Source organism: Plecotus auritus, assembly GCF_963455305.1.
Source record: "Plecotus auritus genome assembly, chromosome: 5".
In the NCBI taxonomy this organism is placed as follows: Eukaryota; Metazoa; Chordata; class Mammalia; order Chiroptera; family Vespertilionidae; genus Plecotus; species Plecotus auritus.
Genome location: NC_137776.1, coordinates 121,211,915 through 121,235,766, shown reverse-complemented (window position 1 = coordinate 121,235,766; position 23,852 = coordinate 121,211,915). Strand labels below are relative to the sequence as shown.

Here is a 23,852-nt window from a genome sequence, read left to right as displayed (position 1 = left end):
CTGTGGACTGAAAGGTCCCAGGTTCGATTCCAGTCAAGAGCATGTACCTTGGTTGTGGGCACAGCTCCAGTGGGAGGCGTGCAGGAGGCGGCTGATCGATGTTTCTCTCTCATCGATGTTTCTGGCTCTCTATCCCTCTCCCTTCCTCTCTGTGAAATATCAATAAAATATATTAAAAAAAAATCAATAAAATATATTAAAAAATAGTTTGTTGGGAATTTAAAATAGAAAATTAATATTGCAGATTGATGACATCTTCTTAGACCACCTAAAAGAAAACAAAAAAGGAAGTGAATGTGGAAAGACATGCTTAGAAAATGAAAATTGTGGTGTTCCCTATTTAAGGGCCCTGCCCAGAAAGAAGGTCATTGGAGAACTTTTGGCTCAAGGCTGTTCACCAGACGCCCAGCTCAGCCAGGCCAGCAGCACCCTCGTTTGCCCATGGCCCTCCTGCTCTCTCTACTCACGGCCCTGGTGCTGTTCAGCTCTGGCCCCGGTGGAGCTCTGGGCTGTGGCCTGCCTCAGGACCATGCCCTGCTCAGCAGGGAGAACTTAGAGCTTCTGAGCCAAATGAGCACAATCTCCCCTCTCTTCTGTCTGAAGGACAGACAGCACTTCAGATTCCCCCGGGCAACGGTGGATGGCAGCCAGGTCCAGAAGGCCCAGGCCATCTCTGTCCTCCACGAGATGCTCCAGCAGATCTTCGACCTCTTGCCCACAGAGAACTCCTCTGTCACCTGGAACGTGACCCTCGTGGACCAACTGCGCACAGGACTCCATCGGCAGCTGGGAGACCTGGACACCTGCTGGGCGCAGGAGATGGGAGAGGAGGGATCTGCCCTGGCCATGCAGGGCCCTACCCTGGCCTTGAAGAGGTACTTCCAGGGCATCCGTCTCTACCTGAAGGAGAAAAAATACAGTGACTGCGCCTGGGAAGTTGTCAGAGTGGAAATCATGAGATCCTTCTCCTCAATAACAGCCTTGCATGAAAGGCTAAGAAATAACGATGGAGTCGTGGGATCGCCCTGAAAGGATTCTCATGGATGAATGTGCCGCATCACCTTTGCCCATATGTCCTGGGTCATGTGCAAACGCTCTTACATCTGCTTCAGTCACATAATTTATTGAATTTTACTCGGCAAATCTGTTGTCAGAGCATTAAGTGAGAAAATGTTACAAAACTCAGCTCCTGGGTCAACAGTCCCTCATAGGTTACTGCCATAATGGTTATTGTTATTTATTTATTATTTATTCTTTCATCTTACCATATTTATGTATTTATATAACCAATATTTGCTCTTATCTTGTGTTAAAATTTACAAAACATATAACTTTTTTAAGTTATTAAATTTGCATTTTGCTTTGTTTATTCAATTCTTATCACAGAAAACATCTTGAGTTTTTTACTTCTGAAAACCTAAATCCTTATTTTTTGAATCTATCTCAAAATAGTACACTTTTATTAAGTCCTTTAGAACAGTTCTCCCACTTCTCAGGTGGGACTATCGAAAGCTGGAAACGCATGGAATTGAGAAGAGCCCTGGAAAACGGAAGATGTTCAGTGGTTATGTCAGAATTGTAACCGATTTCTATTCCGTCAGCAAGAGGAGAGGGTGGAATATCTGGGAGGAGTCTTTAGAGTGAAGCAGAAACGATATCGGGTATTTGTTGGCTGATATTGGCATCTGGTCCTCCTCCTACCACAGTCTCCCAGCCCTGCTTTACTGGATGTATTCACTCCCTTCCCGCCCCGACCTCGCTGCCTCTAGTTCTGTTGTGGTTTCCGCTTCAAGGTTTCTAATCAGAAGAAAAGCCAAAGGGAGACAGCAACTGTTGAGTGGCAGCTCTATGTTCTTCAAAACGGTTGTAGACAGTTCTGTTTCTAGGAGTGTGCTGATGGATGTTTCTGGGCCCTGAGCAAATGCCATTGTTACAATGATGACAGAGAAAGGAATCAGCCAAATTCAGATAGCTGCGTGTGTGCTGTGTGAATATCTCAGAGAGCAGGGAGAGAGACCAATTCGGGAGGATTTCTTGAACCTGTCCCTCAGGTGACCTAGTCAATGCTTCAGTTCACTTGTAAATAAATTGTGGGTAGTATTTTAATACATTTTTATTCTTTATCTTTCTCTCCTCTACTCCTCTACTTCATGGACCAGTTTAGAAGGAGAAAAACTTGCCAATTCTCAACTTTTTCCTTTCTTTCATTGCCTATCACCTGTTGAATGGTAGGATCCTTGCTACTTGCTTACAGATTTAATGGAAGTCAACTGTGTTACTTTTAAGTTACAGATAGGTTGTTTGGCCATTTGAGTTCTGCTGGTCTAAACTGTGACCACCTGAGCAGCTGCATTTATGCTTCTCTACCTCCACGTACATTTTAAGGCAAAATTCAGGATGACCGGTGGTTGACCCAGCCAAGTTGACACATAAAATTAACCATCACGCCCTAACTGTTTTGGCTCAGTGGATAGAGCATCGGCCTGCGGACTGAGGGGTCCCAGGTTCGATTCCAGTCAAGGCCATGTACCTTCGTTGTGGGCACATCTCCAGTAGGAGGTGTGCAGGAGGCAGGTGATCGATGTTTCTCTCTCATCGATTTTTCTAACTCTCTATCCCTCTCCCTTCCTCCCTGTAAAAAAGCAATAAAATAAATTTTTTTAAAAAATTAACCATCACAACCACTGTCCTGGAGAAAGGATGCTCTGATTCTCAGTAGTCTCTTAGTTCCAGTGAAGAGGGAAATTCCTAGAATGTTAAGAGCTTAGACTATGGAGTCAGAACTCCTAGATTTTCAAGTATTGCTATGAACTTGGGAAAGCTAATGTCCCTGTGGCTTTGTCTTCTTCTTCATAAAAAGGGGATTAATGAAAGGAACAACATCTTCCTCTTTTGTTAACTCATGTGTACTAAGTTAGACGAACAAGACTGACACATGAAGGTGCTTGAGAAACTCCTGTTTTATAAATGCATGTTTTCAAAGAAGTGTTCAGAGGAATGAACCATGAGTTAATATGCTTAGAATAGTGCCTACACCATCGCAGGTGCTCAATAATGTCATTCTCATATTGATTATTTAAATTGATTTTCAGAGATGAAGGGAGAGAGAACAGTATCAATGTCAGAGTGACATATATTGGTTGGGTTCTGCTTGCAAGCTGACTAGCCTGGGGACTGAACTTGCAACCTAGGTACATGCCCTTGAGCTGGAATCAAGCCCTCCACCTTTCCATGGGAGGGTCAACACGAACCACTAAGAGACATCAGTCACTTCTATGTCATCTTGAGTAGTAATTATATTTACTAGCAGATGATCCAAGTTTCTGATGGATTCACTAATCATATGAAATGCACATTGAGAATGAGTAACACCATGATTTTGCTAGATAGTATTAGTAATTTGGTGTTCTTAGTTAAAGTGAGTCTTTTGTGAGTTGATTGGTGTGATTCCCATTCCTTGTTCCCAACGGATTACATCTGGGAAAAAAATGAAACAATAAGCATGTGGCTGGTTTTGCAGAGCTGAAGGTTGGCCACGGGACAAAAGTTCCTCTCCTTTATCCCCAGCCAGGGCAGACAGCTTGTGCTCTCTTCTTACCCCTACTGTGCCCTTCATCCTCCCCTTTGCTATAAGTTTTGTTACATAGAATTTAGCTAAATTATCGTTTTCTACTCCAAGGTCAGCCATCATGTTCTATTCAAGGCTTCCAACTGGTTAGATGAGGTGGACTCATATTAGGGAGAACAATAGCTTTTCCCAGTCCATCTACTTAATTGTCAATCTCAGATCAAAACACCTTCACAGACACATTCAGAAAGTTTGACCAAGTATCTGGGCACCTCATGGTCCAATCCAATTGAAACTTAAAATTAATCATCGCAAGGATCTAAGATAAAATACTGTAGCGCCCAGTGGATTTCTAAACCTGTATCTCTATAACCCCAGATACTCTGTTGAATTTGGTTATACCATTTCTACCTGACATAAAGGCACATGTGAACATTCTCTGCAACACTGCAAGAGTGATTTAAGGGTTTGTTTATTTATTCATTTTTCTCTTTCTTTTGTTTAAAAAATGTATTGGGGTGACATTGCTTCATAGGATCATATTGGTTTCAGGTGCAGATTTGTTACAAGATCTGTATATTGCACTGTATGCACACCTCCCAAAGTCAAATCCTCTTCTGTCACTATATATTAGGCCCCCTTCACTCCCCCCCTCCCACACTCTTCCCTCTGACAACCCCCACACTACTGTTTGTGTGCACGAGTTTAGTGTAACATCCCACCTACGAGATCTCGTGGTGCTCAGCTTTTTCCGCCTCACTTATTTCACGTAGCATAATATTCTCAGGACCCATCCACGTTGTCCCAAATGGCAGAATTTCATCTTTTCCTATTACTATTCCATTGTGTCTACGTACCACGTCTTCTTTAACCAGTTCTCTATTGACGGACACCTTGGTTCTCTCCATGTGTTGGCCACAGTGCATAATGCTGCAATGAGCCCTGACTGGTTTGACTCAGTGGATAGAGCATCAGCCTGCGGACAGAAGGGTCCTGGGTTCGATTCTGATCAAGGGCATGTACCTTGGTTGTGGGCACATCCCCAGCAGAAGTGTGCAGGAGGCACCTAATAGATGTTTCTCTCTCATCGATGTTTCTGACTCTCTGTCCCTTTCCCTTCCTCTCTGTAAAAAATCAATAAAATATATATTTTAAAAAACAATGCTGCAATGAACAAGATTTTGATTTCTCTGGTATATAAGCAAGAGAGGTATTGCTGGGTCATATGGTAGGTAGCTCTATTCTTCATTTTAGGGGAATTCACGCCATTGTTTTTCATAGTGGCTGCAGAAGTCTATATTCCCACCAGCAGTGAATGAGGGTTCCCCCTTTTCCACAGCCTCTCCAACACTTGTTATTACTTGTCTAACAGGTGTGAGGTGGTGTCTCATTGTAGTTGTGATTTGCATTTCCCTAATTGCTAGTGACATTGAACATCTTTTCATATATCTGTTGGATGTTTGTATCTCTTCTTGGGAGAGGTGTCTATTCAGGTTCTGTGTCCATGTTCTAATTGGGTTGTTTGTTTAGTGTTGAGTTTTAGGAGTTCTTTATATAGTTTGGGTATTAAACCTTTGTCGGAGCTATTGTTTGCAAATATTATCTCCTATTTGTTGGTTGCCTCTTTGTTTTGTTGTCAGTTTCTTTTGCTGTGCAGAAGCTGGTTAGTGTGATATAGTCCCATTCATGTATTTTTGCCGTTCCTTCACTTGCCTTTGGAGTCAAGTTCTTAAAATGTTCTCTACAGCCAAGGCCCATACACTTAGTACCTATGCTTTCTTCTATTGATGTTATTGTTTGAGACCTTCTGTTTATTTATTGGATCCCTTTTGAGTAAAGTTTTATTCATGGGGACAAACTGTAATCCAGTCCATTCTTTTGCATGTGGCTTTCCATTGATCCCAGAACCTTTTATTGAACAGGTTTTCTTTACTCTAGGGCGTTATATACCAATAATGAATTCTCAGCAAGAAAAACTAAACAAACAATCCAATTTACCATAGTGCCCCCCAAAATTAAGATACCTAGGAATAAATTTAACCAGGGAGGTAAAAGACTTGTACTCAGAAAATCACAGGACATTGAACAAAAGAGCTAGAGGAAGGTATAAATAAGTGGAAGAACATACAGTGTTCTTGGATTCATAGAACTAACATCATTAAAATGTCCATACTACTCAGAGTAATCTACAGATTCAATGCAATCCCTATTAAAATACCAACAGCATATTTCACAGATCTAGAAGAAATACTCCAAACATTTATTTGGAACAAAAGAACACCTCAAATAGCCACAGCCATCTTGAGAAAGAAGAACAAACTGGGAGGAATCACAATACCAGATATCAAGTTATACTGCAAAGCCACTGTAATCTTAACAGCCTGGGACTGGCACAAGAACAGGCATATAGATCACTGGAACAGATCAGAGACCCCAGAAGTAGACCCATGTGATTACCCACAAATAGTATTTGACAAAGTAGAGAAGATCATACAACAGAGTAAGACAGGCTCTTCAATAAATGGTGTTGGGAAAATTGGACAGCAGTGAGTTACAGAGGGATCAGTGCCTGGCACATGAACAGAGGAATCTCAGAGCCCACTCTGCAGAGAACCGGCTCTGAGGAAAGGTTCCTGACAAAACACTGCTGTTCTGTGAGTGGTAACAATGAGCTAAATAATCCCTCTTTCAGCCTCAGAAGCAGACCACCTCTGGGGATGTTATGTGAGGCACAGGAAAACATAAACAAACAGGCAGGAAAGAGGCAGAGGGTGAAGCTGATAAGAAAGGGGACATACCTAGGTTTTCAGCCCTTGAAGATCACAACACTAATTCAAAAGCTCCTTCCTGGGGTAGTAGAAGGGTAGAGTACTTCCCTCAAGCACAGAGTTTAAGAAGGACTCACATCTGAGTCATCAAGATACACAATACTTCCAGGCAATACTAACAAATGAATTGCCCTAACTGGTTTGGCTCTGAGAAAGAGTCGGCCTGCGGACTGAAGAGTCCCAGGTTCGATTCCAGTTAAGGGCATGTACCTTGGTTGTGGGTACATCCCCAGTAGGGGGTGTGCAGGAGGCAGCTGATGGATGTTTCTCTATCATTTTGTTTTTAACTCTCTATCCCTCTCCCTTCCTCTCTATAAAAAAACCAATAAAATATATCTTTTAAAAATTAAAAACAAAATGAATTAATGCCAGGAAATGATTAACAAAATACCAACGTTTTAGAGACATGAAATAACCTTCCACTTGCAAGTCCCTGAGAGGCTTACAAAGGGAAGGGGTGGAACAAGGTGCAAATATGTTAGCAAGTTCCATTCAGTCTACAAAATTCTAACCAAAGTAAAGGAAAAGATCTGACCTGCTAAATGTCCTCTCCAGCCTGTCCACAACCCCAATTTTTACTTGTAACGATTCATTCAAGATAAGTTCCTGTGAAGACGTTTCAGTAAAGTGAAATTAAAGAAAAATGACTCACCATTGTCACATGGTTACAAGAAACTGTCCAACATTGGCAATACTCTCAACTGAAAACAAGTAATCCCTTTTAGAAAAAATAATATCTTCAATAAAACACTTGTATTGATTTCAGAGAGGAAGATAGGGAGAGATAGAAACATCAATGATGAGAGAGAAACATTGATCCGCTGCCTCCTGCAAGCCCCACCCAGGGATCTAGCTGCAACCAGGACCTGTGCCCAGACCAGGAATCAGACCAGGACTTCCTGGTTCATAGGCTGATGCTCCAGCGCTGAGCCAGGCAGGCAGGCCAGGCTGAAAACAAGTCATCGTGAAAATACTAAACTGTTAGCTTCCACTCCAGCCAAGGCAGTAAAATTACATTAAATCCTAGTTTTGGTACAAATAAAATACAGTTGAAATAAAGTGCAAGTTTCATACATGGAGTTTTTATAGTCTGAATGTTAAAAATTAAAACATTTAAAAATTTCAGTTAATACTTAGTTAATATTCAACATATTAGTATTTTAAAAATTCTAATAGAAGGATGTCGTAAGATGAAAATATTTTAAATTTTATGTAGATATTTTATTTAATATTTAAATATTTTTTAAAGTTTAAGAGAATGTTTTAATAGTTTCTACGTTTAAAATATATTTACACATTTACAGCGATATTTATTTAATACTAAACTTTTAACTATATTAAACGGTTGTTATGCTCTAATATAAAATATTTTAAATATTAGACTTCATATTTATATTTAATATTAAAGTATTTTAATATTTATAGTAGCTTCACGAAGAGCCGTTTTAAAGTTCGCACTTTTCCGTATTTTTTTTAACTTTACTCCATGGCTCTCTAAGGTTGTAAAGTGGAAACATCACACGAAATGTCCCCAGCGCGGAGCAGTGGCCCGTCCTTCCCGCCTTCCCCGGCTCTGAATCTGGGCGCATCTCGCGCAGAAAGTGCCCCGATTCTGTACAAACCACCCAGCACGCTCTGATTCCAGCCTCTGATCCCGCAGCAAACGGATTCTCGGTAAAAATGGCCTCGCCGGGGTTTCCGCGCAAAAGGAAAGCCCCACGCTCCCGGGGAAGCGCAGCGAAGGCCAGGTTCTGTGCCGGCTTCCTCAGGACTATGGCCGCGGCGAGGCGCCGGCAGAGCTCCGTCCTCAGCAGCGGCGGCCTCCGAAGGGAGGTTTTGCCTTCACTATTAAAGCGGCACAAAGCGGCTCCGCGGGGCGGGCCGGCTCCCCTGCTCTCAGACCAGACTGATTGATCTTTTCGCGAAAAGCGGCTTCCTTAAAGGCCTCCAGCTAGCCGTCTGGTAGGCAGCTGGAGAACCGCGCTCTCTAGGGATCCCAAGGGAAGTAGCTGCTAATTGTGTCCTCGAATAACCCTGGCGGTAGTCTTTTCTAAAACCAAGCCCTTCCCCCCAAAGTAGCCTTCACCAAAATGCACCGATTTTCAAGCACCCTTTTCCAAAACGCAGCCCTTCACAAAACACAGCCTGTGCTAAAAAGCAGCCTTTTCCCTGAAAAGTAGTCTTAATCAAAACTCACCCATTTTCAAGCACTGTTTTCCAAAACCTAGCCCTGCAGAAAACACACCCTGTGCCCAAAAGGAGCCTTTCCCCCAAAAGTCGTCTATAACAAAACGCACCCATTTTCAAGCACCCTTTTTCAAAACGGAGAATGGAAGGCTTTTCACTCACTATAAAAGCAGCAGAAAGTCGCTTGGTAGCGCTCAGACCACTCTTCCACTCTGAGACCAGACTGATAGAAAAGGAAGGCTCCCAAGAAGGCTTTTCAGAAACGCAGCATCAGAAAAGGCCACCTGCTCGCCCCCTTGCGGCCGGCTAGAGAATCGCGCTTTCCAGGGAACCCAAGAAGATAAGTTGCTGCTCATCTTGCCTGAGATCCCCCTGGAATTCCCAATGGCCCAGATCTCTCTGTGGCTGGTGGCGGGGGCCATGCTCTGCTCCAGCCCTGCTGGTTCTCTTGAGGAGGACTTACTTTGGATCCACAGAGGAGACAACCTGAGAGTCTTCAATCTTTTGAGGCAACTGCAAAAGATCCCCCCTCACTTATGCCTGGGTGACAGAAATGACTTTAAATTTCCTTGGAATAGGGGGACAATCACCCAGATGCAGAAGACACAACACACCTGTTTCCACCATCTGATGATCATGCAGATCTTCACCCTCTTCAGAACACAGCACAGCCTTGCTGCATGGGACCACACCCTCCTCTCTCAACTACTCTCCAGCCTTCATCACAGCCTGGAGCACCTGGAGCAGAGGGAAGGAGAAAATCGGGCTTGTCCCACTTTGGGAATTCTAGTCCCGAAGTACTTCCAAAGAATCCATAACTACCTGAGAGAGAAGAAATACAGCGCCTGTGCCTGGGAGGTCGTTAGAGTGGAGGTGACAGTCCGCCTTTTAGTCCTATAGCAATCCTCAAAGGAAAGTCAACAAATGCAGAAGAAATTCATCCTGGTGACTCTCTTCAATTGCATCATTTGCTAAGCCCCAAACAATCTCCACTCACATTTCTGCACCAGCTGAGAAATACCTGACACCAAAATCAAGGGGTAATTTTAAAAATGTCTTATACATCATGAATTTACAAAATGATGTTTAGAGAGAGGTACATGATCTGCTTTCTTAAACAATTTTATGACATAATTGTTTGTGTGTTTCATTTTGGGGGAGGTTGGTGGGGGGGGGAGGTAGGGGCTAATTGCTATTTCCAAACTGTACATTCCAATTTTTTTTTTTAATGGATAGGTTCTTCAGGATACTGTTTTGTTAAAGACATTTGCCAGTTAAGTTCACGCTGGCTCTTGTAACTGATCAACAGGAACTTTTCAGACCTTGGTCATTTGTAATCCCTCACCCACTGGCCTTGTGGGTTCCTCCTTCGGCGACCTAACATTTTGTGACCTAACATTCAGCGCCGAAGGGGAGTCGTCATCCCGGCTTCGGTCACCCCGAGTTTGCTACTCGGAGAGCAGTAGGCAGCGGCAGCTCGTCCTGGGCTTACCTCCGAATCCTACTCGGGGGACTCGATTGCCGGCCTCGATCAGGCCTCCCTCCCTCATGGGGTCTTCCCCAGGCAGTCAAGAAGGACGCTGGACTGTGAATCTCTCCTCCATTGCTGACCCTCCATCCCACACCAGCCGATCTTCGCTAGGTGAGTGACATTCCACAATTTCCCTTCTATCAGGTCTTCTGCCCACTCTCTCTCTCTGACGTCTCGAAAGTCCTAGCGCTAGGCCAGAAGACTCCTCAGCCGTTTGGCTTTGGGTCCTTCTGGATTGGGGACACCCAGTCCAGAGGGTCACCTCTCGTTTCTCGTGGTGATTTGTTTAGCAGCAGGGACGCCTGCCCTAAACAGTCACGTTTGGATTTGTGGTCTGTTGCTCACCCTTCCTTTCTCGTGGGCCATGCCACACTCCCTCTGCACACTCGGGAGGGAGATCATGCCCAACCACCTCACTTTACTTTGTAACACGGTTTGGCCACAACATAAACTAGATAATAAGTCTCAATGGCCTGAAAACAGCACTTTCAATTTTAACACACTGAGCAATTTAGATAATTGTTGTCTCTGCAATGGAAAATGGTCAGATTCCCTACATCTAGGCCTTTTTTCAAACCTTCAGTCCTGCTCTACCCATCAGATCTTTCTCCTTCACACAAAACATCTTACTCCTAACACTTCTGATTCTGAATCTACTCTTGACCCAGCAGACCACTGACCTCCACCCTCTCCCCAGCTCCTAAGAGCCCAAATCCCAAGAATATGAGCTCCAAAACAGCCTTTTCCCACCTAACACTTTCTCTCAGGCCACCCAAAGACCACCCTCCTCAACAGCTTCTTCTATTCCTGTGCCCATTCTACTCCTGAGGGAGGCAGCAGGAACTGAGGGCATAGTCTGAGTCCACATCATTCTATTCTCTATGTCCAGCATCACACAGATTGAAAGGCATCTCAGGTCTTTTTCCACTGACCCGACCACCTTTACTAAGGAATCCAACCCAGTCCTATGTCCTAACCTGGCATGACATCTATGTCCCCCTGTCCTCCTCTACAGAAATTTACCACCTTAGATTCCACCTCCCCAGAGGGAAATCTTCTGAACATTCATTTTATAACCCAATTAGCCCCCGACATATGCCGCAAACTTCGAAAAACAGACACAGGTCCACAAATCCCTCAAAAAGACCTCATTAACCTGGCCTTTAAGGTCTTTAATAATGGAGACTAGGAGACCCAAATCCAAAAACAAAGGTGACATCAGGCCAAGGCTGAGGCCCAGAAGGAGGCCTTCCAGCTCCTAGCCACTGTTCTCATAAACCCCAAATGAAGTGCCGGTCCTCCAACCAGGGGCTAAGCCTCCTCCGGGCCCATGCTTCAAATGCAACAAGGAAGGACACTGAGCCAAGTGCTGCTCAAACCCGAGACCCCTACTTGGGGCCTGCCCAAGGTGTGGAAGGGAAGGCCACTGAAAATCAGACTGTAGTCTGGCCCCTCTGGGTCAGACCTCAGCCAGTTCAGCAAGGCCACACTCTGGATCCAGTTTGGAGCTCCCAGACCTCCTGGGACTGGCCACCGAAGAAGCTGCCCAGGCCTTGACAGCGCCCCACAGACTTACATCACCAGGACAGAGCCTAGGGTAACGACTGTGGTGGCAGGTGAGCCGATCTCTTTTTAATTGACACTGGGGCCACTTATTCTGCCCTCTCCGAATTCGCTGGGACCCTTGTCCCCTCCTCCGTCTCTATTATGGGGGTTGATGGATTAGTCTCACAGCCATTAGCCACCTCACCTCTACACTGCATCGTACTAAATCCCCCCATTCACTCTTTTCTCATTCTACCTCGGTGCCCAGCCAGGGCTACCATGCATCCCCTTGTAAAGCCCAGTTGTCCCAAACCACAGTCACCTATACTCAGTTTCACTCTCTCACCCCACAAGGCAGAGCCATTCCTTGGGCTGTAAATACCTTATCTCCTTATCTTCTCCATGACTGTGCCCTCCTTTGAACAAGAAATTTTCTCCTTTCTCAGCCTCACTGGGTACTCTCACCTCCGGGTTCACAATTTTAGTCTTCTTGCAAAGCTCCTCTATGACATGACATGGCGAAGGGACCCCCTCACTGAGCCTGTAGATTCCCAAGGCCCTTTAATGCTCTGAAAACTACTCTGACCTCAGCGCCTTATCCCCCGACCCCCCCTCCCACCTTTCCCAAAGAACAACTTTCTTGACTGCACAGGCTTACTTAACAGTCCGGATATTATCAGAAGCTGAGCTCATTATCTCCCACCTTAGCATATTATCTCTAAGGAAAAATCCTGCAGCTTCGAATCCAAGCAGCTAGAGGCCTGGGAACAGGCTGCGGGGCCTGCTTCCTCCTCCCCCTGCCTTTTTCTCCAGCCTCTTCTGCCTATACATAATTTTCCAAAGTCTTTATTAACTTAAAGACTTTGGAGCATTGCTGGGTTAAATGTAAATATTTTAAAGTAGCATACAATACTGAAACATCGATTGCTACACATGTTTTAATTCACCTGCTCTTAGTTTTTATTGCAGAAGATCTATACTTCGTTGAATGTATATTTTCTTGAAAGTAAGAGTGCGCTTAAAGTGTGTTGATAAATGTCAATCTAAGAAATGTTGGCTGTTTACTTTTTGGTTATCATTGGAAAATTAAGATTTCTAAGAGTGAAGAAATCTAATACATTTTAAAGAAAAAAGGAAGAAAAGGTCTGTACACGTTGCTGAAGGTATGACAGAAAGAAAGAATATTAGAGTAGAAATACTTAATGGAAGGTCTGAGGCATGGTTATGCATTTTTGAAGGACATAGAAAGAAGGTTTGAAGGCTAATCTGAAAGTGTGAAATTTGTGAAGGTTGAATATGTGATGAGAAGGAAAAGAGAAATGTTGAAAGAAAGAAGTTCTGAAGTTAACTATTTACAAGAATTGTAAAAGGGCCATTTTACTCTGAGCAAGAAACTGAGGTTTCAGTCTCCAAGCCTGGCAGGTTGCTGGATACTTCTTTAAGCTAAGCCAGAATATTCAGCAGCAGAATTTTAAGACAGGAGCGTACATAATGTCTCAGACCCCCACTCAGCCTGCTCATCAGATTGGGGGGGTGGTGGTGGGGGGAGGCATCTGTACTTCATGGGTTAAATGTACGTTTGGTTACTTTGCTTTTCAATAAAGGAGCATACTTTAATTACTTGATAAGTTAGCTTTTCATAATATAATCAAGGTCTCATATAAACTCATTCATATGAGAAGCCAATATTTTATGAGCAACTGGTTCTAGTAAAGTCCAAAGTAAAATTTGCATACATATGCAAATGAGCACTAATCAAAAAGAATGCTGTTTAGAAGTAAATTTAAGCTTAAAAAGAAGAAATTTAAAAATCTCTTCCACTACTATTTACCGAGTAAACTAAAAGTTATTATCCAAGCATTAAATCTCACCATTAATGAGACACCATAAGTAAAAAAGAAAGTTACTTTTACTTGAGATGTATGCATTGCAGTATGTCTCTCTCCTACCTGTTTTTCTGGAAGGCAACCAAGTTGGTTGCTCTGTTTGAAAGAAAGTAAAAGTAAGTTAAGGTTTAAAAATAAAAACAGTAAGGATTAAGGTTCATAAAAATAAGAAGTTAAGCTAGTGAACAGGAGATTATAATGTCAGGAAATTTAAAGTACTAAATTTGGCTGGTCCAAGTGCAGTGGTGTCTTACAACTAATTGATTACAGCCAGTCTAGTCTGTCTTACTTCTTATCCAACAATCCAGGCCCACAGCCTCAACTGCTCCTTCCCTTCCCATTCTCTTTTCCCTTGGTTAATAGATGCAGCCCCCATAATCAGTCTTTACCTGTTCCTATAACCCATCATATCTAACACAAAAGAAAAGTCCTTTCTCCTAATAACCCTGGGCATCACAGCAGGGGCTGGAAATGCCATAGGGAGCGTAACCACTGCTGTACCTATTTTGAAACCCTGTCTCAGGACCTACAAGAAACCTGTGGATGCCCAGCAAGGGGCAAAACTGGGAAAACAAGAACCTCAAACCCAGGGTAACCTGTTCTCCCCTTTCCTATCACTACTCAGGCAACTCAGACCCCTAATCTCCCCCCCCCCCCCCCCCCCCCCGCTTAAGATAACATCTAGGCCTCAGTTGTATTTCAGCTCCAGGCCCAGAAAAGCAGCAAAACTAGACAAGTGACGCTGTGGCAGCCTCAGGACCAGCTTTTACCTCCCAAGTCACTCAACAGGACCGTTTACGAGCCTTCACCAACCAGTCTCTTGGGGAAATCATGCTGCTGCACCCCTCGTCCAGCCCACCACTATCAAAGTCCATTCCCTTGTGATCTCCACATTCCCCCCACTCAGCAGGAAATAATTACAGAAAATATGACCTTCGTCCCTATTCCATAAAACAAAAAGGCTGGAATGTTAGGTTTGAGTTGATACCCTTCTCCCAGGAACTGGCTTATCAGGTCATTTCACTATGGGGAAAGGTTTTGCTGAAGACCACATTTCATTTGCCAAGACCACAATCCATTATCTACCCTCTGGGTATGCATAAAGAAGTCTCCGCCCAGAAAAAAGCACGCCAAAAGTCCTTTAAAAGCCACTGACTCCTGTCACTGAGGGCTGGAGCCATCCAGGCTCAGCCACCTGATCTGCAGGTGATCAAATAAATTCATAATCCTTCACCACTCTGGCCTCGTGCGGGAGCTGACATGAAGCCCTTCCCAAATGGCAGCCTGTCCCAAAACCCAACCTTTCCCCCAAGGCAGCTTTCCCCAAAGGAAGCCTTTCCAAATAGGCAGCCCTTCCCATCACACACTTTACCAAAACGCAGCCTTTCCCAAACAAAGCCATTCCCCAAACGCAGCCTTTCCCCAAACCCAATCATTCACAAAACGCAACTTTTCCCAAAACACAGCCTTTCCCAAAGGCAGCCTTTCCCCAAACACAGCCTTTCCCAAACGCAGCCTTTCCCCAAACACAGCCTTTCCCAAACCCAGCCATTCCCAAAACACAGCCTTTCCCCAAACGCAGCCTTTCCCAAACCCAGCCATTCCCAAACGCAGCCTTTCTAAAAAAGAAGCCTTTCTCAACATGCAGCCATTCCCCTACCAAAGACTTTACCAAAACGCAGCCTTTTCCAAACTTCAGCTTTTCTCAAAACGCAGCCTTTCCCGAAGCCCAGCCCTTCCCAAAACGCAGCCTCAGAAAAGTCCACCTGACCGCCTTCCTGTGCCTCCTTCCTCAGCCATGGCTGCTGAAGGGAGGAAGTTGGTTCATTCACTATAAACGCAGCAGAAAGTTGCTTGGTGTGTCCTTGACCACTTTCCTACTCTGAGATCAGCCTGATACACAAAGAAGGCTCCCAAGGCTGCATTCCCCTAAAACAGTGTTTCCCCTAGAATAGAGCCATTTCAAAACGCAGCCCTTTCCAAAGCCCAGCCTCTCCCAAAACTCAGCCCTTCCCAAATGGCAGCGTGTCCTAAAACGCAGCCTTTCCCAAAACGCACCCTTTTTCAAAACGCAGCTTTTCCCAAGACGCAGCATGAGAAAAGGCCAACCAACTGCTTGCCTGCTTCTGGCCAGCTGGGGAACCGCGCTTTCCAGGAATCCCCAGAAGGGAAGTTGCCGCTAATTGTGCCCGCATCTCCCCCTGGCGGTGGTCCCCTGAACCACTGGAATCCTCAATAGCCCACATCTCTCAGTGGCTGGTGGCAGGGGTGATGCTCTGCTCCATCCCTGCTGGCTCTCTTGGGCCTGGTGACCCCATAAGACCACACCCCAACTCAAGTCCGGGGCGTCCCCGGCACTGTGCTGGTGCAGCCTGTGGTTCCCACGTTCCTGGCTCTGAATCTGTGGGCATCTCCTGCAGAAACCATCCCCAATCCGTGAAAACCACCCCACACGCTCTCATTCCAGCCTCTGATCCCTCAGCAATGGGATTCTTGGTAGAAATGGCCTCGCGAGACTTTCTGTGTCAAAGGAAAGCCCCAAACTCCTGGGGAAGCGCAGCAAAGGCCAGGTTCTGTGCTGGCTTCCTCACAATCATGTCCGCCGGGAGGCGCAGGCAGAGCTCCGTCTTCAGCAGTCAGAGCTGCCTATGGAGGCCTTTTCACCAACACTAAAGCAGCACAAAGTTCCTCTGTGGGGACTGGACCGCTTTTCCAGTCTGAGATCACACTGATTCAAACAGAGGCTCCAAGTCTGCACTTCCCCAAAATCAGTGTTTCCCCTAATACAGCCTTCCCCAAAACACAGCCTTTCCCCAACAATAGGCTTTTCCAAAAGGCAAAGGTTCTCCAAAAGCAGCCTTTTCCAAAACGCAGCCTTTCTCTAAACACACCTGTTCTTCTATTGCAGGACCTAAACCCAGCCTTTCCCTCCAAAAACTGCCTTTACCAAATGCTCCCTTTTTCAAAACGCAGCCCTTCACAGAACACAGCCTATTCCAAAACGCACCCATTCCCCAAGCGCAGACTTTCCCAAGAGAATACGCCCAATACCATGTTTCCCAAAACTCAGCCCTTCCAAACGCAGCCTTTGCCAAAACGAAGAAAAGACCACCTGCCAGCTCCTTGTGCCTAGGTTCAGCAGCATCTCACAAAACCCACCCTATTCCAAAACACACACCTTCCCCAAGCGCAGACTCTCCCACAAGAATACTCCCCATACTGTGTTTCCCAAAGCGCAGCCTTTCCCCAAAGGCAGGCAGCCTTTCGCAAAACGCAGCTAATCCCAAAATGGAGCCGGACCCAAAGGCAGCTTTTCTTAAAACGCAGCCCCTTCCCTATCAGCCTTTTCCAAAACGCAGCCCTTCCCAAAACCAGATATTTCCCAAACGCAGCCTTTCTCAACATGCAGCCCTTTCCCAAAATGCAGACTTTACCAAAACGTACCCTTTTTCAAAACGCGGTCCTTCCCAGACGGCAGCTGTCCCAAAACCCAGCCTTTCCCCAAATGCAGCCTTTGCCATAATGCACCCTTTTCCAAAATGCAGCCCTTCCCAAAACGCAGCCTTTCCCCAAACCGAGCCTTTCTCAAAAAGCAGCCTTTTCCCTACAAGCAGCCTTTCCCAAAATGAGGTCCTTGCAAAAAATGCAGCCGTTTCCAAAACGCAACTTTTCCCAAACCCTGCCTTTCCCCTAAAGTTGCATTTACCAAAGCGCACCCTCTTTCGAGAGGCAGCCCTTCACAAAACATAGTCTGTGCCCAAAAGGAGCCTTTTCCCCAAAAGTCGTCTATAACAAAACGCACCCATTTTCAAGCACCCTTTTTCAAAACGGAGAATGGAAGGTTTTTCACTCACTATAAAAGCAGCAGAAAGTCGCTTGGTAGAGCTCAGACCACTCTTCCACTCTGAGACCAGACTGATAGAAAAGGAAGGCTCCCAAGAAGGCTTTTCAGAAACGCAGCATCAGAAAAGGCCACCTGCTCGCCCCCTTGCGGCCGGCTAGAGAATCGCGCTTTCCAGGGAACCCAAGAAGATAAGTTGCTGCTCATCTTGCCTGAGATCCCCCTGGAATTCCCAATGGCCCAGATCTCTCTGTGGCTGGTGGCGGGGGCCATGCTCTGCTCCAGCCCTGCTGGTTCTCTTGAGGAGGACTTACTTTGGATCCACAGAGGAGACAACCTGAGAGTCTTCAATCTTTTGAGGCAACTGCAAAGGACTCCCCCTCACTTATGCCTGGGTGACAGAAACGACTTCAAATTTCCTTGGAATAGGGGGACAATCACCCAAATGCAGAAGACACAACACACCTGTTTCCACCATCTGATGATCATGCAGATCTTCAACCTCTTTAGAACACAGCACAGCCTTGCTGCATGGGACCACACCCTCCTCTCTCAACTACTCTCCAGCCTTCATCACAGCCTGGAGCACCTGGAGCAGAGGGAAGGAGAAAATCGGGCTTGTCTTAATGTGGGAATTCTCATCCGGAAGTACTTCCAAAGAATCCATAACTACCTGAGAGAGAAGAAATACAGCGCCTGTGCCTGGGAGGTCCTCAGAGTGGAAATTACACTACGCGTTGGAATCATGTAACAATCCTCACAGGAAAGTCAACCAATTCACAATAACTTTCTATGGTGACTGACTCTCTTCAACTGCATCGTTTGCTAAGCCCCAAAACAATCTCCACTCACATTTCTGCACCAGCTGAGAAATACCTGACACCAAAATCAAGGGGTTATTTTAAAAATACCTTGTACATCATGAATTTACAAAAGATGTTTAGAGAGAGGTACATGATCTGCTTTCTTAAATAAACAATTTTATGACATAATTGTTTGTGTGTTTCATTTTGGGGAAGGGTGGTGTTGGGGGGGGGGATATTTGCTGTTTCCAAACTGTACATTCCAATTTTTTATTAATGGATAGGTTTTTCAGGATAATGTTTGGTTAAAGACATTGGCCAGTTAAGTTCACACTGGCTCTTGTAACTGATCAACAGGAAACTTCCCAGGCCGTGGTCATTATAGAAATTTACTTTTCATTCGTATAAGTGAGAAGGCTAACCCCTATTTTGTAAAACTACTGTTTGGAATTCTCTGCTGTTTTTTTTAGACGGTCTCTTATCCTAAAAAAAAACTTTGCTTTCTAGCCTGCTTTAGCCTGCTTGAATAATGAGGAAGATAAACTTAGCTGTCTGACCTTGTAGGCCAGAGACTAGAAATGCCCATACTCTCAATGCCATGCCAGGTGTAAAATTGGATAGAACTGTGTTGTTTTTAAGGCCAGCAGCAATATAACCACTAAGCGCACATAGGGCTGGCTCTTTAAGAAAAAGGCAAGTTCTGCTTGTAGCCTTGCTTAGAATTTGAATTCATTTTCTCTAAGCCCACCGCGGTGAATAAAGTGTGACTCCAAACTCTCCGAGCATTGCTTGATTTATTCAGGTTCTCTGTAACGTAAGAGCACAAAGCGAACACTCTTCCTGATCGGAGGACTCTGCTGTTTGGCTCTTGGTAAATCGTGATTGATGGTCATGGTGGCACCTTCTACTTGGACACTTTGCCATATGCAACATGTGTGGCCAAATTTCTCTGGGAACTCCAGTCCGTTCTACCCCGTTGTACAGAAGGAAGCAGGCTTTCTTTCTCTAGACGTATCTTTTATTCTATCACAGCCGTTTCCTAAACGCAGCCCTTCCCAAATGGCAGCCTGTCCCAAAACCCAGCTGTTCCCCAAAAGAAGCCCTTCCCAAAACGCGCCCTTTTTCAAAATGCAGCCCCTCCCACATTGAAACAGGAATTTTAGGGATAAAATGGGATAGGTTTAGGAAATTTTAGAAATTTTGGAAATTAAGGGGACCATGGGGGAAGCACAGGGCTGCAGAGCACAGAAGGTATATTTCCATAGAATGGGGAAGCTGGAAAGCTGCAACAGGTACATTTCCATAGAATGAGGGGGCTGGGAACAGCAAAAGGTCTAAATTTATAAAATAAAGAGAAGGAAGCCCTTCACCCAGAAGGAGGAGAAGAAAGCCCAAAGGGAATAGGAAAACAATAAGGAAAGGGGCAGGGGCGGGGAGGGTAGAACCTCAGGCATTTTATGTGAGGTTCAACCTTTGAGCCCAGAAGTTACTATAGTGACCAGCCTAAGGGAATAGTGACAATCAGAGGGGATATCAAGGCACCAGGATCTGCAGCCTTTATAAGCCATAGGGAAAAGGAACTCAGTGGGACTCTTTCCCCCTCCCCACATGGGAGTCTGTACTTGTTCTTCAATACATTTCCACTTTGCTATATCACTTTCTGCCCATGGATTCATTCTTTGATTCCAGCGGACAAAGAATGCGGGTTCCAGCCCCAAATTTTCGTTTCAAAACGGCAGCGTGTCACAAAGCCCAGTCTTTCCCCAAAGGCAAACTTTCCCCAAACACGGCCTTTCCCGAAGCCCAGCCCTTCCCAAAACGCAGCCTCAGAAAAGTCCACCTGACCGCCTTCCTGTGCCTCCTTCCTCAGCCATGGCTGCTGAAGGGAGGAAGTTGGTTCATTCACTATAAACGCAGCAGAAAGTTGCTTGGTGTGTCCTTGACCACTTTCCTACTCTGAGATCAGCCTGATACACAAAGAAGGCTCCCAAGGCTGCATTCCCCTAAAACAGTGTTTCCCCTAGAATAGAGCCATTTCAAAACGCAGCCCTTTCCAAAGCCCAGCCTCTCCCAAAACTCAGCCCTTCCCAAATGGCAGCGTGTCCTAAAACGCAGCCTTTCCCAAAACGCACCCTTTTTCAAAACGCAGCTTTTCCCAAGACGCAGCATGAGAAAAGGCCAACCAACTGCTTGCCTGCTTCTGGCCAGCTGGGGAACCGCGCTTTCCAGGAATCTCCAGAAGGGAAGTTGCCGCTAATTGTGCCCGCGTCTCCCCCTGGCGGTGGTCCCCTGAACCACTGGAATCCTCAATAGCCCACATCTCTCAGTGGCTGGTGGCAGGGGTGATGCTCTGCTCCATCCCTGCTGGCTCTCTTGGGCCTGGTGACCCCATAAGACCACACCCCAACTCAAGTCCGGGGCGTCCCCGGCACTGTGCTGGTGCAGCCTGTGGTTCCCACGTTCCTGGCTCTGAATCTGTGGGCATCTCCTGCAGAAACCATCCCCAATCCGTGAAAACCACCCCACACGCTCTCATTCCAGCCTCTGATCCCTCAGCAATGGGATTCTAGGTAGAAATGGCCTCGCGAGACTTTCTGTGTCAAAGGAAAGCCCCAAACTCCTGGGGAAGCGCAGCAAAGGCCAGGTTCTGTGCTGGCTTCCTCAGAATCATGTCCGCGGCGAGGCGCAGGCAGAGCTCCGTCTTCAGCAGTCAGAGCTGCCTATGGAGGCCTTTTCACCAACACTAAAGCAGCACAAAGTTCCTCTGTTGGGACTGGACCGCTTTTCCAGTCTGAGATCACACTGATTCACACAGAGGCTCCAAGTCTGCACTTCCCCAAAATCAGTGTTTCCCCTAATACAGCCTTCCCCAAAACACAGCCTTTCCCCAACAATAGGCTTTTCCAAAAGGCAAAGGTTCTCCAAAAGCAGCCTTTTCCAAAACGCAGCCTTTCTCTAAACACACCTGTTCTTCTATTGCAGGACCTAAACCCAGCCTTTCCCTCCAAAAACTGCCTTTGCCAAATGCTCCCTTTTTCTTTTTTTTTTCTTTTTTTTAAAATATATTTTATTGATTTTTTACAGAGAGGAAGGAAGAGTGATAGATAGTCAGAAACATCGATGAGAGAGAAACATCGACCAGCTGCCTCCTGCACACCTCCCACTGGGGATGTGCCCGCAACCAAGTTACATGCCCTTGACCGGAATCGAACCTGGGACCCTTCAGTCCACAGGCTGACGCTCTATCCACTGAGCCAAACCGGTTTTGGCAAAATGCTCCCTTTTTCAAAACGCAGCCCTTCACAGAACACAGCCTATTCCAAAACGCACCCATTCCCCAAGCGCAGACTTTCCCAAGAGAATACGCCCAATACCATGTTTCCCAAAAATCAGCCCTTCCAAACGCAGCCTTTGCCAAAACGAAGAAAAGACCACCTGCCAGCTCCTTGTGCCTAGGTTCAGCAGCATCTCACAAAACCCACCCTATTCCAAAACACACACCTTCCCCAAGCGCAGACTCTCCCACAAGAATACTCCCCATACTGTGTTTCCCAAAGCGCAGCCTTTCCCCAAAGGCAGGCAGCCTTTTGCAAAACGCAGCTAATCCCAAAATGGAGCCGGACCCAAAGGCAGCTTTTCTTAAAACGCAGCCCCTTCCCTATCAGCCTTTTCCAAAACGCAGCCCTTCCCCAAACCAGATTTTTCCCAAACGCAGCCTTTCTCATCATGCAGCCCTTTCCCAAAATGCAGACTTTAGCAAAACGCACCCTTTTTCAAAACGCGGTCCTTCCCAGATGGCAGCTGTCCCAAAACCCAGCCTTTCCCCAAATGCAGCCTTTGCCATAATGCACCCTTTCCCAAAACCCAGCCTTTCCCCAAAACGCAGTCCTTGGAAAATCGCAGCCTTTCCAAAACTCAGCCTTTCCCCCCCCTCCCCCCCCCCCGCCTCTTGCCTTTACCAAAGTGCACCCTTTTTCAAAAGGCAGCCCTTCACAAAACACACCCTGTGTCAAAAAGGAGCCTTTCCCCCAAAAGTCGTCTTTAACAAAACGCACCCATTTACAAGTACCCTTTTTCAAAACGCAGAATGGGCTGCAGAATGGAAGGTTTTTCACTCACTATAAAAGCAGCAGAGCCCGGCCGGCATGGCTCAGTGGTTGAGCATTGACCCAGGAACCAATAGGTGGTGGGTTCGATTCCAGATCAGGGCACATGCCCAGGTTGTGGGCTCAATCTCCAGTGTGGGATGTGCAGGAGGCAGTCAATTAATGATGTTTCTCTATCCCTCTCCCTTCCTCACTCTAAAAATCAATTTAAAAAAGAAAATAAAAGTAAAGTAAATAAAAATAAATAAAAACATAAAAAAAAAAAGCAGCAGAAAGTTGCTTGGTAGGGCACAGAACACTCTTCTACTCTGAGACCAGACTGATTGAAAAGGTTCCTAAGACTGCTTTTCAGAAACGCAGCATCAGAAAAGGGCACTTGCTCGCCCCCTTGCGGCCAACTGGAGAATCGCGCTTTCCAGGGAACCCAAGAAGATAAGTTGCTGCTCATCTTGCCTGAGATCCCCCTGGAATTCCCAATGGCCCAGATCTCTCTGTGGCTGGTGGCGGGGGCATGCTCTGCTCCAGCCCTGCTGGTTCTCTTGAGGAGGACTTACTTTGGATCCACAGAGGAGACAACCTGAGAGTCTTCAATCTTTGAGGCAACTGCAAAGGACCCCCCTCATTTATGCCTGGATGACAGAAACGACTTCAAATTTTCTTGGAATAGGGGGACAGTCACCCAGATGCAGAAGACACAACGCACCTGTTTCCACCATCTGATGATGATGCAGATCTTCACCCTCTTCAGAACACAGCACAGCCTTGCTGCATGGGACCACACCCTCCTCTCTCAACTACTCTCCAGCCTTCATCACAGCCTGGAGCACCTGGAGCAGAGGGAAGGAGAAAATCGGGCTTGTCCTAATGTGGGAATTCTAGTCCCGAAGTACTTCCAAAGAATCCATAACTACCTGAGAGAGAAGAAATACAGCGCCTGTACCTGGGAGGTCCTCAGAGTGGAGGTAACAGTCTGCCTTTTAGTCCTATAGCAATCCTCAAAGGAAAGTCAAGAAATGCAGAAGAAATTTATCCTGGTGACTCTCTCTTCAACTGCATTGCTTGTTAATCCCCAAACAATCTCCACTCACATTTCTGCACCAGCTGAGAAATACCTGACACATAAATGAAGGGGTAATTTTAAAAATATCTTGTACATCATGAATTTACAAAAGATGTTTAGAGAGAGGTACAAGATCTGCTTTCTTAAATAAACAATTTTATGACATAATTTTTTTAATCTGTTTCATCTTTTGGGAGGAAAGTGTTGTAGGAGGTATGCCCTATTTCTTGTTTCTAAACTACATTCCAAATTTTTTTAAAATGGAAAGGTTTTTCAGGATAATGTTTTGTTAAAAACATTTGCCAGTTAAGTTCACATTGGCTATTAAATGGAAATGTTTTCCAGGATAATGTTCTGTTAAAAACATTTGCCAGTTAAGTTCACGCTGGCTCTTGTAACTATCAACAGAAAACTATCCACACATTGATCATTATAGAACTTTAGTTTTCATTTGTATAAGAGCACAGTGAAGCACTCCTGATCAGAGGACTCTTCTG

At 45.5% G+C, this 23,852-nt stretch overlaps 3 protein-coding genes and 1 pseudogene across 4 annotated transcripts; all 4 read left to right on the top strand.

Annotated features, from left to right (window-relative positions):
- Positions 1 to 275: 275 nt before the first annotated feature.
- On the top strand, positions 276 to 1,029 carry LOC308248703 (interferon omega-2-like; the record flags this gene model as incomplete). Its single annotated transcript, XM_080668977.1, has 1 exon — positions 276 to 1,029. The coding sequence occupies exon 1, from the start codon at positions 442 to 444 to the stop codon at positions 1,027 to 1,029; it is 588 nt and encodes a 195-aa protein (XP_080525103.1). The 5' UTR covers positions 276 to 441.
- A 7,938-nt stretch (positions 1,030 to 8,967) lies between these two features.
- LOC308248166 (interferon omega-1-like) lies at positions 8,968 to 9,483 on the top strand (the record flags this gene model as incomplete). The annotated part of the gene is made up of 1 exon (XM_080668198.1): positions 8,968 to 9,483. One exon carries the CDS (start codon positions 8,968 to 8,970, stop codon positions 9,481 to 9,483), a length of 516 nt encoding a protein of 171 aa, XP_080524324.1.
- Positions 9,484 to 17,621: 8,138 nt separating this feature from the next.
- Positions 17,622 to 18,137, top strand: LOC308248207 (interferon omega-1-like; the record flags this gene model as incomplete). Its single annotated transcript, XM_080668251.1, has 1 exon — positions 17,622 to 18,137. The coding sequence occupies one exon, from the start codon at positions 17,622 to 17,624 to the stop codon at positions 18,135 to 18,137; it is 516 nt and encodes a 171-aa protein (XP_080524377.1).
- A 4,634-nt stretch (positions 18,138 to 22,771) lies between these two features.
- LOC308248702 (interferon omega-1-like) lies at positions 22,772 to 23,284 on the top strand (annotated as a pseudogene). The gene has a single exon. The product of its transcript is annotated as an interferon omega-1-like (transcript).
- Positions 23,285 to 23,852: the final 568 nt, after the last annotated feature.